The following is a 15077-nucleotide window of genomic DNA, read 5'->3' on the forward strand; positions in this document are numbered from 1 at the left end:
AGAGAGAAAGAGAGAGAGAGAGAGAGAGAGAGAGCAACTGTCGTCTGAATGACAGATGAATAGTAATAATGAAACAAGGATGTTTATTAAGAAGATTACGGAAATAGCTTGGGATGAGCCAAACTTTGTTCGATTTCGGAAAGTTGAGGTAATAATGACTTTGGCAACCTTCAGCGAGTAAAAGTCAAAACCAGCGGCATATATCAGGCGGCGGATGTGACTAACAAGACCAGACTCTCCTGCCTCTTCAGTCCTTCAGTGATACCCCCAAAGTTCAAAGTATATATTCTACAATAGATTCGAAGCAGCGTCTACAAGATTAAGAACCAGGCATTATGGATGGTTTGATTAAAAGTCAAAGGATCATGGATGTTCCATGTTAAATATTCCCGATCGAGTTGCATTTTTAGATGTGGTTTGAAATCAGGTCAATCGGATGCGCTACTTCAGGTTATTTTTAAAATATTGAATCCACAAAGTGCAGAGAGACGTCGAACAGCCCATCTTGAGTTGAGCACCTTCATAGTTTGAAAAGTTTTGTACAGGAGAATACACGTCAGAGAGGTGAGTTTTGTTGTTCGTGATTTCATCTGTTTACCTACTACGATGACCATGATTTGTGTGTAATGTGCATGTGGGATTGTCATTGCTTACAGCCATGATTTTTATTTTGATATACCTTCTTGTGAGATAAGGTTAGTATAATCTGAATTTATTAATGTATTTTTGTTAATGATAATCGTATATTAAACCGCTGTAACTGTAATTAAAATAACGCTGAAAAAAAATGATATCAAAACATGAGAGAGAGACAAGTATTAGCAACAAAGGGGGGGGGGGGGGGGGGATCAAGACAATAACATGATTGTACATTGTGTTGCCTGACTGCTTGTCATCGTTAAAACGTGCGAAAGCAAAGGTGCATCGCCAGCAAAAGCATACATGCACAAATTTATAATATTCCACATTTAATGTTCAGATCATGTTTTTTGGCAGACAATCTAAACTCCGAACACCTGGTGAGCGTGTTCCTTGACTTTGTCATGGTAACACAAGTGAATACCTCATGCAGGGTAACGCTGGCAAAGATTAACAAAAAGAATGAGTCTCCAGACATGGGGAATACCTTTTAATTTAACAATTTTCTGGCGAAGTTCCCGAGGATTTCTTTTTCATCGTGATCACCTTGTCATGTTCTGCCATGTTTGAGCATTCCTTGTTGATGCAGAAACGCAACAGGTAATCTGGCTAACGAGTTAATCAAATTGCTGAACAGCTACATTATTTGACGGCCAACATGAACACATTATGTCATTAATCTCCTTATGGGCCTGATTCGATTTGTATAGGTTAAGTACCTTCTAAACAAACTGGCTATAGTTCAAAATTCCTTCTTTCGTTTTTTCCCATTATCTAGATTTTAAGACAATGCACACAGCTGATTTAATGTAGTCCTTTAACAAAAAAAAGTTGTTAGTTATAGAGCAGCTACAATTCAAAACGCAGAGAGAATTTATTGGTATAGACGAACTTTTTAGTAATAGGATAACCCTTTTGCGACCTTTGTCTTTAATGTTTTAGAATCGTGTCTTGGGAACTTATACTACATGTTGCCCCTTGACGGAACATGACGCTATGTATAAACCACGAGGGAGGGTTTTACATGTTAACAATAAGTATGACCCATATTCCTCTTTTCAAATATGAAATAACGTGAGGGAGATAATCCAGATTGATCCACTTATAGTGCAGAAGCTGTGATCCGTTTCTTAACTCAACGTGCCCCTAGCTTTAAGGGACTTTCCAGAAGTGATTGGACCATTTTTAGGTCACTGTCCTATAAAAGAGAAAATTAACCAACAAAAAAGTGACCATTGGGAAACTGCAATGAAGTGCTCATGTAGATTGATCACTTATAATTATAAAAATAATATTAATGATATTAATGTTACTACTAATACTTAAAATAGTAATAATGATAATAATAACAATGATAATGATAATACTACTATTACTACTACTGCTGCTGCTGCTGCTACTACTACTACTACTACTGCTGCTGCTGCTGCTGCTGCTGCTACTACTACTACTACTACTACTACTACTACTACTACAACTACTTCTACTACTACTACTACTACTACTACTACTACTACTACTACTACTACTACAACTACTACTACTACTACTACTACTACTACTACTACTACTACTACTGCTACTACTACTACTACTACTACTACTACTGCTACTGCCACTACTACTACCAATACTAATAATGATATTAGTAGTCATAATGATAATAATAATAACAATAATTACAATGATAATACACTGTATTGATGATAATAATAATTGGATTTATAAAGTGCCTTTTCCCGAGGATCCAAAGTGCTGAATAGGTAATCGACGGATTGGGAAGAATAATATGTTCATTACTATACGACAAACGCAGTAGTTGCAGTGTTCTTACCCCATTTCAAACGATTGCTGCAGGCTTTTACAGTTTTTATAAATTTACTGATTGTATTGCTGACTCTCTGGTCTATCCCGGTAATGTGTCTCTCAAATCGTTAAGTCCAAGTTTAATACTCGCTGGATTGAGACCAAGCGTCTTTCTGATTTAGAAAGTAAACATTTTCCAGACTACTTGGTGAATTAATCCAGATTAGCATATAGGATTGTAATTCCCTCCCTTTCAAATATGTATTTGTGGGATAGGGATTTCTGAGTTTAGTTGAGTGGGCAGGTTAAGTAGTGCATGTATATCAAGGGATATCCGTGTTAGATGTGAGGGAGGGACTGGCAGGAAAGATGAATAAACTGTTAATTGAACAGCAACCGCCAACGAGAATTTGCTTCCAGGCGTCAAGTCAATTTTTATTTTATTTTTAAAAACTCACAAAACTTGAAATGATGAAAAGGTATATTGATGCGAGATATAAAAAAAATTGGCAAACATAGCCATATTTGACTGAATTAGGCCTACCTTAAAGCTAATCAAAAACAACAAAAAAGCGATTAAAAGGGTTAAAGGAAACTAGGCGAACAAATCTCTCACCTAATTGTGACCTGTAGCTAGGTTCGTTATTAGAATTTTTTTAAAGAACGATTTAATGGATATTTTTTTTTTTAATGATGACTGTAATTAAAGATTTTGCTTGTAGAAAGTATAGTGCATCCGCCTTTTTGTTTGAGGGGGCAGCTGCTGCTGCTTTCCAATTTGACATTATTGGGATGAAATATGACATTAGCCGCATTGCTTTTCTCATTATAGCAGGATATTACTACATATTACCGAGGAAATAATGGGCAGGCTTGGATCCAAAATATAAACTATTATCTTAGCCAACAGTCTCTTTTCTAGCTAGCTCGGAGGAGAAAGCATAATGCTTGTAAAATAAGTGGGCCATTGATTATATTTGGGGGAATTAACCTAATTCAAGAAAGGGCAGACTCAAATGATTTCGTACTTAACCCTGTTTTGATTGTCGAGGGAACTATGCTAATCCCTTCTTGCAGGAAGCGCAGATGGGCAATGTTAATTATGAGCTTTAATGCGACATAACGGATAGCATAAGTTATTCTTTAGACAGGCATTTATCATGTAGTCAAACCAGATCATTTACAAAACTGCAAATCGTTGCTCTAAGAGGAAGGTTGAAAATGATTCGTTTCGCTGTTAAGCATTTAATCAAACAATGAACATAAATTGTTTTGTTATATTTCTAAAGAGCAACCAAATGCTCTTATATCTATGATGTTTAGGAAGTAAATATTTGAAGAAAATTGTCAAATCGTATCAAACATCTTCCCTTTGACAAGAGTAAGCATTGTATAGCAAATATGCACCTTCATGTGAGTTTTGTTACGACCATTCACCAGTGACAAGTCATTGTCATACTTGTGTCATTGGAGAACGATGATGGTGCATATCGAATCTTTTGAAGTTTATCATATAAGGTTAGACTCATGTTTCCATGGCAAAGAAAAATAGCATATCTAGTGGCCAGATCTTAACGCAAGGTTTAAGAGACAGAAGGAGCCGTACGTAGTCGGTTTCGTAATTTCATAGAACTTTGGAGATTATCTTTTGTTAAAAAATAACATCTATACAGAGACAACGCCCCGAAAGAAGAAAAAAATAAAGACCACAATGAAAATCACGATGTTCACCTTTTCTTTAAAGGCAGCGTTTAACAATGTTAAATGTTAAGATGCATGGCCCTATGTGTTGTCAGTGTCTGTGATATGGTGTAATATTGAAGCCCTACAAAAATCGCGCTTCAAAATGATCAAGAAGTGCATCAAAAAGGTAAAAAATCTTTGAGTGACCGGTTTTACCATACTCATTTCCCCCAATAGACTGTAGTGTTTTGAAAACCGTTAGGCAAACGCAAAATTTAGTTTCAATTTCCAATCATAAATATCTTGATATTCAGATCGGCTTGTAAAAAGTCATGGGGTTCCTGACTGACCTAAAGGTTTATAATTATCATTGCAGCATAAGCTAAATCCAGGATTTTGTTTCAGAATCTGAGACAAAGTTATCGGATTCCTTTAATAGTAAGCGTATTTATCATCTGTTTATCTTTAACTATATCTCTCGTCTCTTTCATTTTATCTCTTTCTCCGCACCCTTTCTTTCCAAAGATGCGATACTTGGCACCGGCACGGTATAAACACAGACAGTCAAAATGAATGTATAAATCATCAGTTAAAGCTCAGACATTAAGTCTGTATACAATTAAAGATATTGAGAGATAAAACTTCAGCAGCAAATAAAAACAAAGTGAACAAAATATCTATGTTCGCGTGAACTTCTCATGCCATCTACATTACCCATTTATAGAAAAGTAGTATCAAAGGCGGTCCTGTTATTTTCTATTTCTCAGTCCATATCTCTACATTAATGTTTCAGCTTTCCGTCACATTTCTTGCTCTATTTCATCTTTCATCTTCCTTTTCTCATTTTGTCTTCATCCTTGCCAAGAACGCATGCATTAGGGCGACCTACTTCTATAATTCCAACTGGGCTCTTACAGGTACTACATGTAGGCCTATGTCGAATTTGCAGGCCAAAAAATGAAAAGGTTAAATTCCAACGGAATTTGAAAGATAATACTAATTTAGAACTTCCCTAACAAAAAAAATAAAGGGGGAGGGGGGCTTGAAATATCTTTGATTGAGATAATAATCACTATTAGTTGTCGAATCAACTTAAGTGCTACCAAGTCAATAAGTAATAGTCCGATTTTCAGACCATTTTACCGAATGGTCGTACGTTTTGTGCAATCAGTTTAATTTTAGCCATTACAAAAAGTGGGTTATTGATGTATATGCTCATGTACCCTTCACAGCTCATTTTATGTATGTTATTACCAAAGAAGAAAAAAGCCAGTCAGTCACTCGATAGTGTCTGACAGTGAAGTCTGGCAAGTAAACGAATTTCCTTGCATAATTTGAATATAAGGACACTGCTAACGTTTAAATTCACAGATAGGACATACATGACATATACATAATTCCTGCAAAGTTCTACAGAATTTGAGGTTGGCTGCAAAAGGGACATAGTATCTTCAACATGTTTTTCAATAAACCTAATGAGATTTGAGATTATTCCAAGTTATGTCCAAGTAAGGGGGTCTATCTGATTAATCAATATTGCCCTCTGCAATACCACTACCACTACTACTACTACTACTACTACTACTACTAATACTACTACTACTACTACTACTACTACTACTACTAATACTACTACTACTACTACTACTACTACTACTACTACTACTACTACTAATACTACTACTACTACTACTACTACTACTACTACTACTACTACTACTACCACTACTACTACTACTACCACTACCACTACCACTACTACTACTACTACTACTACTACTACTACTACTACCACTACCACTACTACTACTACTACTACTACTACTACTACTACTACTACTACTACTACTACAACTACTACTACTACTACTACTACTACTACTACTACTACTACTACTACTACTACTACTACTAATACTACTACTACTACTACTACTACTACCACTACTACCAGGAATAGTACTTATATCACTGATCTTCGTCTTCATCTTCTTCCCCTCCTTATTTTGCATTTCTTCTTCTTCTACTTCTTTGTCCTGTCTTGTTCTTTTTCTTGTTCTTGTTTCTCTTGTCCGTGTTCTTTTTCCTTTCTGCCAAAATAAATCCACACAAGTGACCAGTATGATATCATTTTGTGAAGCATCCCTGACCACTCTGACCTATCGTGATCTGAAAGCGAGTCAGTCAGTCATCCGTCAACAGTCAAGATTACCACTATATCCGGGTCATGCGTTATGGGCGGTATACAATCATAAGAGATGCGTGAGATATAGCCGCAAACCAGCTTCTGGTGACATCACAATATATATGCGTGGGCACGTGTTTGAATGAAATTGCAGTCGACATGACAACCAAATGAGCTGTTTTCCACAATTTCCCGTTTCATAAGAAACATAACGGTAGGTCAAGTCCATGCATACATAATTCTATTGGCGTACATACAGTAGTCGTAAGTCACGTTTTGCGTACAGAATGCTGAAAGACTTTTTCCAAGTATTCAGAATTTTGAAATATATCATTTAATTCCTTTTCTAGAAGGGAGCAAATAAGAAAATTACTTATCAAGAGCAATTGTAACTATTTTGTTAATATTGAGCATTGAGTAAGTTCAGCCTCTACGAACTGATGAAGTCTCAAAGTGGAAAAAGCCACAAACGCCTCCTTGCTGATTACACATTCTTCGGTATTCAGCAGATTGATGATGACATGGATTAACATGGAACATAGGCCACAATTCACAACTCCTGCATAATCACATTCTTTGTTTTCTTGTACATAACATGTATATATTAATTGTGATTAAATGCTTTTGACAATGGCTTTCGTCACGTTTCTACAACATAAAATAAATAACTCATTTTCAGTAATTGAAAAACATGCAAACGGGCGTCGCCCCCACATACTTAATACGAGTACATATATTGCAAAGCATATGTGTATGGGGCGGGGGGGGGGGTGCTAGGGGCTGTAGCCGAAATTACTAACCGTAGAGCAACCGTCATATCTTGTTCAGGTAGGAAATGCTGACATTGATTGGATTTTTATTTCTTATTTTTTTAATAAAAACGGGAAAATCTATTGCGGGGCAAGAAAACACAGCAGCCTGGCGAAATCGCCCCTAAAATATAATGTTGCGGGGGGGGGGGGTGATTGGCAGACAAAGTTTGCCTAATATAAAAGTTATCCCGTATTTACACAATTGTCATGATAAAAAACAATTTTCAAAAGAAGCTTATGAAACCGCTGTGACTTGTCTGCTTCATTACAAAGCATGTTGATTTGCAAAAACTTGTAATCAAGTATCATTAGAAGATAAAAAAATACGAAGAAATTTAATTTCTGCTCTATTTATGGCGGGAGGGGGTAAGACATTCCATTCAATCAATTCATAATGAACATCACGACATGAGCCAGATGGCCATTCACCCTTCTCCGATGAATATGCACATTATTTAGAAAGCATAACGCTTCTTGTTTTAAAAAACAAATCATTATATTGGCCCCTAGTTGGCTTGAAAGTAGTATTTAAAAATAATGTATAATACTTTTTGGTTAAAGTGGGGGATAATAACGAGGCCTAATCGAGTGCATGTATGATTATCAATCGCAAATAATTGTGACAGTCGGCTGATTTCTCTCTCTCTCTCTCTCTCTTTCTCTCTCTTTTTCGTTAACTTACAACTAAACAAGATCCCCATGCATTTAGCTTGTTAATTAAATGGCAAGACTGTACGCCCACTCACCCAATCTTCGTGAATTCTGTAAACTTTAGAAAAAAATAAATTAATTATTGACTTGTTCATGTTCATGAAATTCGTCTCCTCCCCGTTTCGAGTTGTGATATTGTATGAAATGTTGGCATATTAGACTGATTTACATTAAAGGAAGAAGGCGGGGTAAGAAAGAAAGAAGTTCTATGGGACTTTTCAATCAAACAAGATGAATGCTGCGGGGGGGGGGGGGGGTGAAGAAGAAAAGAGGGAGATAGTAAAGATATTTGGCCTTTATGTGCGCTGGGTTTCTTTTGGTGTAATATTTCTTTATTACATCACAATAAATTCATCTGATTTTCGGTCATTATTTTCAATTTCTGAGATATCACTGAAAACAAGACAATAATTATTAAAAAAATAGGTCAATTTATATACCGCAGCTACTACACATGTATATGAATTTACTATACTGCGCATAATACCCCGGCTGTAGCTGAGGTGCAATAATAAGGCGCTAAAGCATTCAATGATTTTCTTCCTAACGGCTTCCCATTTTACTTCACATGGGTGGAGAGTGGCAAATGAAGATTAATGTCTTGCCAAAGGACAAGTAGTGTCACGGCAGGACTCGAACCGCGAACCTTGTGATCCACAGTCCGGTTTTAGACAATATACACCCTTTTTTCTAAAAAGTGCATTGTCTTGAAGTGTTAACAAAGCAAGAGGTGAAATATTCACACTGACCATTATTATTTTTCACATTATGCAAATTCAGTACAGACAAGCCTGAATTGTCGTTATCCGGGATGTTTCATCAGTTTGTACCATTCAGAACATACCCACAACATCTAATTCTTGATATATATACCATGTGGGGGATATACGTCCTCTTCCTCCATAATCTTGATAAAGATCGCCACAATGAAATGGCATGTTTCCATTTTTATGTTCTGCCGACCGCATGTGTGTCCGATTGCGTAAAACCGAGCTAGCATGTAGGATTTGTCCTCAGATGAAAACATTTCTTTTTTATCATCATGATCATGCTCATGTTTCTCTATTTCCAGGTTGAGAGGAAGTAACTTTCGATTGGTGATTGATTCATCGTGAAGGTAGCCAATGTTTGATGAGCTCTCGTCTCTCAGTTTCACTTCATAACTCTTGCCAGAACCGTCTGAAACTGTTACCTGTCGCCCTCACCTTCAAAGCAGCCACCGTACCATGACCTGTGATAATGACCTATGATGACTGGATGCATTAGCTTTGCACCTTTCTCAATCCAAGTTCTGGAGACAAACACATGATGAAGGTCTCATCATCAACTAATGGAGCTATCACGCTCATCGTTGCCATTTGTTACAATCTACTGCTTCTAATTACTGAACTTCAAGGTAAGATTTTTAAATTAGCTTTGTGAACAAAAGTTGAAAAAACCTTGGTAGTTTGATTTGATTGCACATGCACTAGACGTGAATGTCAAATCCTTGGCTCGCTCTCTCAATTTTTCCCCCTAGCATTGGTCGATTCCACTTGATAATTGAAAGAAATGTGCACCTTGTCTCATTTAGAGATCGATTCCTTTCCCTTGTGTATGTTTAGTTAGTTGCAGTTTGTCGTTAAACAATTTTTTTGGTGATAGTATTTTCTCAAACATGTCCTACAGAATTTTTGGAAAGATTATGTGGAATACAATATGACTTATCTTTTTTAATCAAAGGCAAAGCATTATCATCACGAGCACACCATAAAATACTGTTTTTAAGATTATTTCATAAAGTTTAAAACTTTTGTAAAAAGCTTTTTGAGTAACTCAAGACTGATCTTCTTAATATCCTTCTTTTTTTGTTAACATTTTAAGAAAACAATTCTCACTGAATAAGATTTCAATTTATATAGGCGAGTGAAGGTGGTACATTTAATGTACACGTGAGTATGTAGGTATATAGGATTTGTGTAATTGGTTTTATGATTCAGGGTTTTCCGTTATATGGGATGTTCCTTTCAAACATATTCTTAGTCACAAAAAACAAACTTGTGGCACCAAGTTGAAATAGCAACGTCGAGTTGAGTCAACCCAAACGAGATAAATTGTTTTTATCAGGGAGTAACGCTCATCCATTATCCAATACATCGTCGAAAAGCTACTTGAGGATCAAACCAACCCATTAATAAATGACTGTCTGTCTCCAGTAATCTTAGTGCACTCGATAAAGGGAAACATGATCCCTCCTCATGAGCACACCCAATTCAACTAGGATACGCACTGCAGTAGAAAGTTCTATATACATCAGGTACACTGTATGTGCAAATTTGATAAAGTTCTTTATTAAAATGAAAGATGCAATACTTTTGATAAATACATGCTAGATGTGAAATTTAATCAAGTAAGAATGAATTCAAACCCATCTCATTTCATAATATCTTGTCAAATTTAATATATAATCTGATCAAGCATACCCGTTTCTCGGCTCATATTACTTAATATCAATTTTCCTTTGTATTTGTTATCAAAAGGTCACGCGTACTGACCATAATCCTGATTAATTGAAAGGTATGTACAATAAGCCTATCGGATGCCATCTGCTGATGATACATTGATGGCATGGGTAATGGAGTCGATAAACAGAAACAAGTGGACAGACCCCCCTCTCTAAAATTGAATCATTTCAAATCCAACAACCGCAACAACTTGTCAACTCCCCCCTTTCATTTTGGATGTCAATTAATGTGCTGAAAAGGTGAATATGATTTCCAATCTCTTTATTTCCGCAGCCGACACCAGTAGCAGTGAAGAATCGAGTGAAGAGGACAAAAATATTCTCACCGTTGTGACATGGTACAATCAAGGTTCAACAGGTAATATTAAAAACAAATCATATTAGTGACAAATGTGTGCAGTGGTGGTTATTTTACATGACTGCTAAGAAAGCATAAATGCGTGCTAGTAAGAAAACAGAGGACCGACGGCTTTAGGTCCTCTCCGAGAGACCTGGTAATGAGGATTAATGCCTTACCAAAGGGCACTATATAGCGCATCGCCTTGGTTTCGAACCCGGGTCACCGGATTACGAGACCATGACACTACTCTACCAACTGAGCTATCCCGCCTCACAATAATGTCACGCATGTGAATCGTAATTCTTAAAATATTCATGATGCAGAATTCATCTCAAGAAAGATGTCTTTTGACAATGTGAATTTGCCCCTCCCACTTTTATCGGATATGGCAACTTGAAAATTAAAGGGACTAACATGCGCCAATTTACTTGGTGTATGAATGCAACAGACACAAATCACCTTTCGTCGAATTGTAAAGCGAAATAGTTTAGGACACTTGGTTTTGACTCTGGTATCATTATTTCCTTTTCCACAAACATGTACATGTAGGCCTACATTTGTAATTCCGCTAACCAAATGATTTCGCTCTGTCGATGATCACATCTTAAAAACAATGGTCTATAAATTCACAGCATTTTTATTCGAATTGGGAAACTTGTCACATTTTCATTTCATTTCATTTATTTTTCCACATTTCAGTAATAGATCAAAACATGTAAATACAAAATAATGTACATTAAATAATACAAAAGAATAAACAAATGTGTGACAAAGGAGGACATGATGAGTAAAAAAAGATAAACCAATATGCATGAAGCCTCGATGCTCCTAGCACCATTATAACTACTCAGCAGCAGGTGCTAGCCTTGAACTACCTTCCAATCAAAACTAATTATGTTATAAGAAATAATCAATCTAATTTCCTATCAATAAAAATATGATTCTCTATCAATCTCACCCTTGGCACGATCAAAGCACTGTTAGGAAATGACAGAACATGGCGATGTTTTCTCACTGACTTTCATTGGCCAAGGTAGTTTTTTTGTCACAAACTTCGTCAAAGAAAAAGTTACATTGTCTTCTCCATTTGTTTCCAAACGTCTCCCCAGGATATTATGACATGCCCGGAGGGACAGCGCAGGAGGAATCGGAGGAGGGCGAGTCGGAAAACAGTTTCAACGTAGATGGCGCTAGTATCCCCGATACTGATATGAAGACGGGACAAAGTAGTACTGTTTCTGTCAGTTTCACCTCTTCAGAAAATGTGACACCGTATAGAACAACTATGAGAACCAATGTTCATGTTGGAGGCAACAGCGATGATGACGATGACGATGGAGAAGGAGATGATGATATCGATAATGATGAGAGCGACGAGGAGAATGAAACTGACAATGAGGACAATGGTGGGGGAGGTGGCACAGTACCTGTAACAATACCTGCAACAACGAAGTCCCCGGATGGGGGAAAACGGACATCCTTCCCAGTGCGTCCCCTTTCGGGAAAACATTGCTTTGTCTTTCAAAATCAACCGAATCAACAACTCTGCCAGTGTGACTCAAAGCCGCCTAAATTACCAGAGCTTCCAAAGAAATTGCAAAGATCTTCGCCGGTTCAAATCAAAAGAAGAACACGGCAACATAGCGATTGCAATATTCTCTGTATCTGCTGGATTTTAGCGTTCGTTGGTGTATTGATTGGCGCGGTATGCAAAGTATCACAGAACAGGAGAACTCATTTCTAGAATAATTTTGCAAATGTATAAACTCTGGTCAGTACAGACAGTACCCCTCCCTGACATTCCAACTTTCAATTTAGCTTAGCTTTTACATTAAAAAAAATTATATATAAATATTTGTTATGCCACACAGTATGAGTGATTAGCGCTAGAACTGCCTTCCCTTAGTTGAAAATGGGATTGCAATATATACTTATATATAATTTGGTGATAGTGAAACCATGATTATGGTGATTTAATATTGACAGAAGATATTTATGGGAGGAACAGTTGCGTAGGAACGGGGCATGGTGAAACAAAACGAAGGCTGTCAAAGGAGAGGGGAAGAGGGTCGTGAAAGTAGACTGACTGTAGGACCACCTCCCATATCCTCCATCCACTCGGCGGTCTCGTTAACTCTCATTTAATCATCATGATAACATCGATGCACCCCCTCCCGTGATGTCTGCGCTCCCTTCAATACGCTACGCCACTGTGAAGTGGAAAAGTGTATATTCTTTTTTCCCCTCTCATTTATAGAATATCTGAGACGCAGATCGTCTCATCAAACCGAAAGCAGAAGATAAGCACTTGAGGGCCTACGATGATTTTGTTTTCGTACTAAATTGCTGTCATGCTATAAAAAGATTCGTAAACAGGTACAAGAAAAAGATGATTGATAGTAGCGCTAGAGGGAGCCTGACAATTTCTGTTTTATCTGCTGACATTGACGGTCCATTTTTAATAGTGAAGCCTCAGGATACCGTTAGGTTCTATAGTATTAAAAACAATCCCTAGAGATTTATTCATGTCTTGTTGACTGTTAGTTTTATCTTGTTTATATATTCAAGACGATGGTTGTACTTCGTTTACCTATTTTATTTCAAACAGAGACACATTTTTATTCAAAATGGGATAATCCAAATGTACACTTTTATTTGCGAAGTGCAAATGTGAAATATGGACATCAAATCCCAATTCTGATATTATGTCCTACATCTCATTAAAACCTGCAGTGATGCGGGGAATGCTGAAAATATCTAATTAAGTTGAATATCAACGGATTTTGACCGCTCATAGGGGTAACGATTACATAATTTCCTTCATGATATTATATTAGCAATTTTTTGTTAGACTCTACTGATATTTTCCCTACGAAACAACGACAAAATTTTTTCAACGCTATTTCTGGAATTAAAATATACTACCGTCTTCCTTTCAATAAAATGTTATGAAGTTGGGGTATGTATCTTATAGTATACTAATCATTCTGTCTCTCTACATATATAATTGATATACATGTATATGTACAAATTCAATAGTCGTTTTTCCACGAAACCAACGTATGATAAGTTAACGGTAATACAAAGTTTTATTTGAAAATTATTTTCTAGTGCTTATAATTTATCCACAGGGGTATCCAAATATATCACAATTTTAAAGAATTACTATCCATTCATTTTCAAAATTTCCCAAAACTTTGCATTTTTAATCAAAGAAATATAAAGTTTCAACTCACAAATTGACTTTAGTTCCTTAAATTTTCACGAGTATTGCAAATACTTATATTTGACATTTATGGCAAGTCTTAAGACACGACAGTCTTATTTTGGCATTGAAAGGAAATTAAGTTAATGTAAAGGGACGCATTACACATTGTAAGTGAACAGGAGAATGACGTACATTAGGTAATGAAAACAAGTTCGACATGTGATATGTGATATAGCCGACATGCAGACAAAATAAAAGAAAGAAGCGTTTGGGACCCGTGTTCCCTTTATGGATAATTCATTACCCTCCCTACGTTATAAATAGATGAGAATACAGTAGATCGCTAGAATATTACAGCGAACTCTTTCTTCTATTTCACTTCCTTTATTCCTTCAGTTTTTTGTCTTCTTCTTAGCCCCGATAGCTTCCACATAACAAAATACTTTCCTTTGTCATCACGAATATGGTATGATCATGTCCTAGTGTGTAAATGTTTTTACACAATGCAAATATATTAAAGAAATGTTGTGATTTAATTAATAGCTACATGTAATATAGCTTTAGGCCAATAACAAAAATACGTGTTTCTTGTCTGTATTTTTTTTTTAAAGGAGGAGGCAGGACATTTACTATTTACTATTTTGCTTTTTTTTTTTGCAATTCTTTTCCAAGATGGCTGCTATGCTACTAATAAGCCTATTTATTCACAGGTATTGTGCTATATGAGTATACTTATGCGATTTATGACAACAAATGATTTGTATCACTTTAGAAGCTATTTAAACAAAATGTATATCACAGGCTTTTTTGTGTTTGTGGCTTTTATTGATTTGTTTTTCTTCTTCTGAATAGTTAATAGTAAAACAAAAAGGAGGCAGCGGTCAAAAAGGAGGCGGCCGAATACGAGAAATACTTCATTGTTGTTATTTGGCCTTATTCGGAGATGGTAAAAACTAAAAAGATGAGATGGAAAGAGAGGTTGGGGAGGAAGAGACGGAGAAAGAGAGACAGAGAGAGAGAGAGAGAGAGATGAAGAGATAGGGAGAGGTGGTAAGTGAAGAGGGTGAAAATATACTATTAATATATGAATGATTTACACAACCGATTCTTAGACAAAATTATTGTAACGAAGGGGTAAAGGAAAAAAGCAAGAGAGTGTCAGAATTTAAAATTCGGAACACAAGGAGATT

General features: G+C 36.3%; 1 protein-coding gene across 1 annotated transcript; it reads left to right on the forward strand.

The window, feature by feature from the left end:
- The first annotated feature begins 132 nt into the window (after positions 1-132).
- On the forward strand, positions 133-14689 carry LOC105440131 (nucleolin-like). Its single transcript, XM_030973322.1, has 4 exons — positions 133-564; positions 8909-9232; positions 10614-10697; positions 11789-14689. The coding sequence occupies exons 2-4, from the start codon at positions 9142-9144 to the stop codon at positions 12421-12423; spliced, it is 810 nt and encodes a 269-aa protein (XP_030829182.1). The 5' UTR covers positions 133-564; positions 8909-9141; the 3' UTR covers positions 12424-14689.
- Positions 14690-15077: the final 388 nt, after the last annotated feature.

Source organism: Strongylocentrotus purpuratus, unplaced genomic scaffold, assembly GCF_000002235.5.
Source record: "Strongylocentrotus purpuratus isolate Spur 01 unplaced genomic scaffold, Spur_5.0 spur5_scaffold_6, whole genome shotgun sequence".
Taxonomy (NCBI): domain Eukaryota; kingdom Metazoa; phylum Echinodermata; class Echinoidea; order Camarodonta; family Strongylocentrotidae; genus Strongylocentrotus; species Strongylocentrotus purpuratus.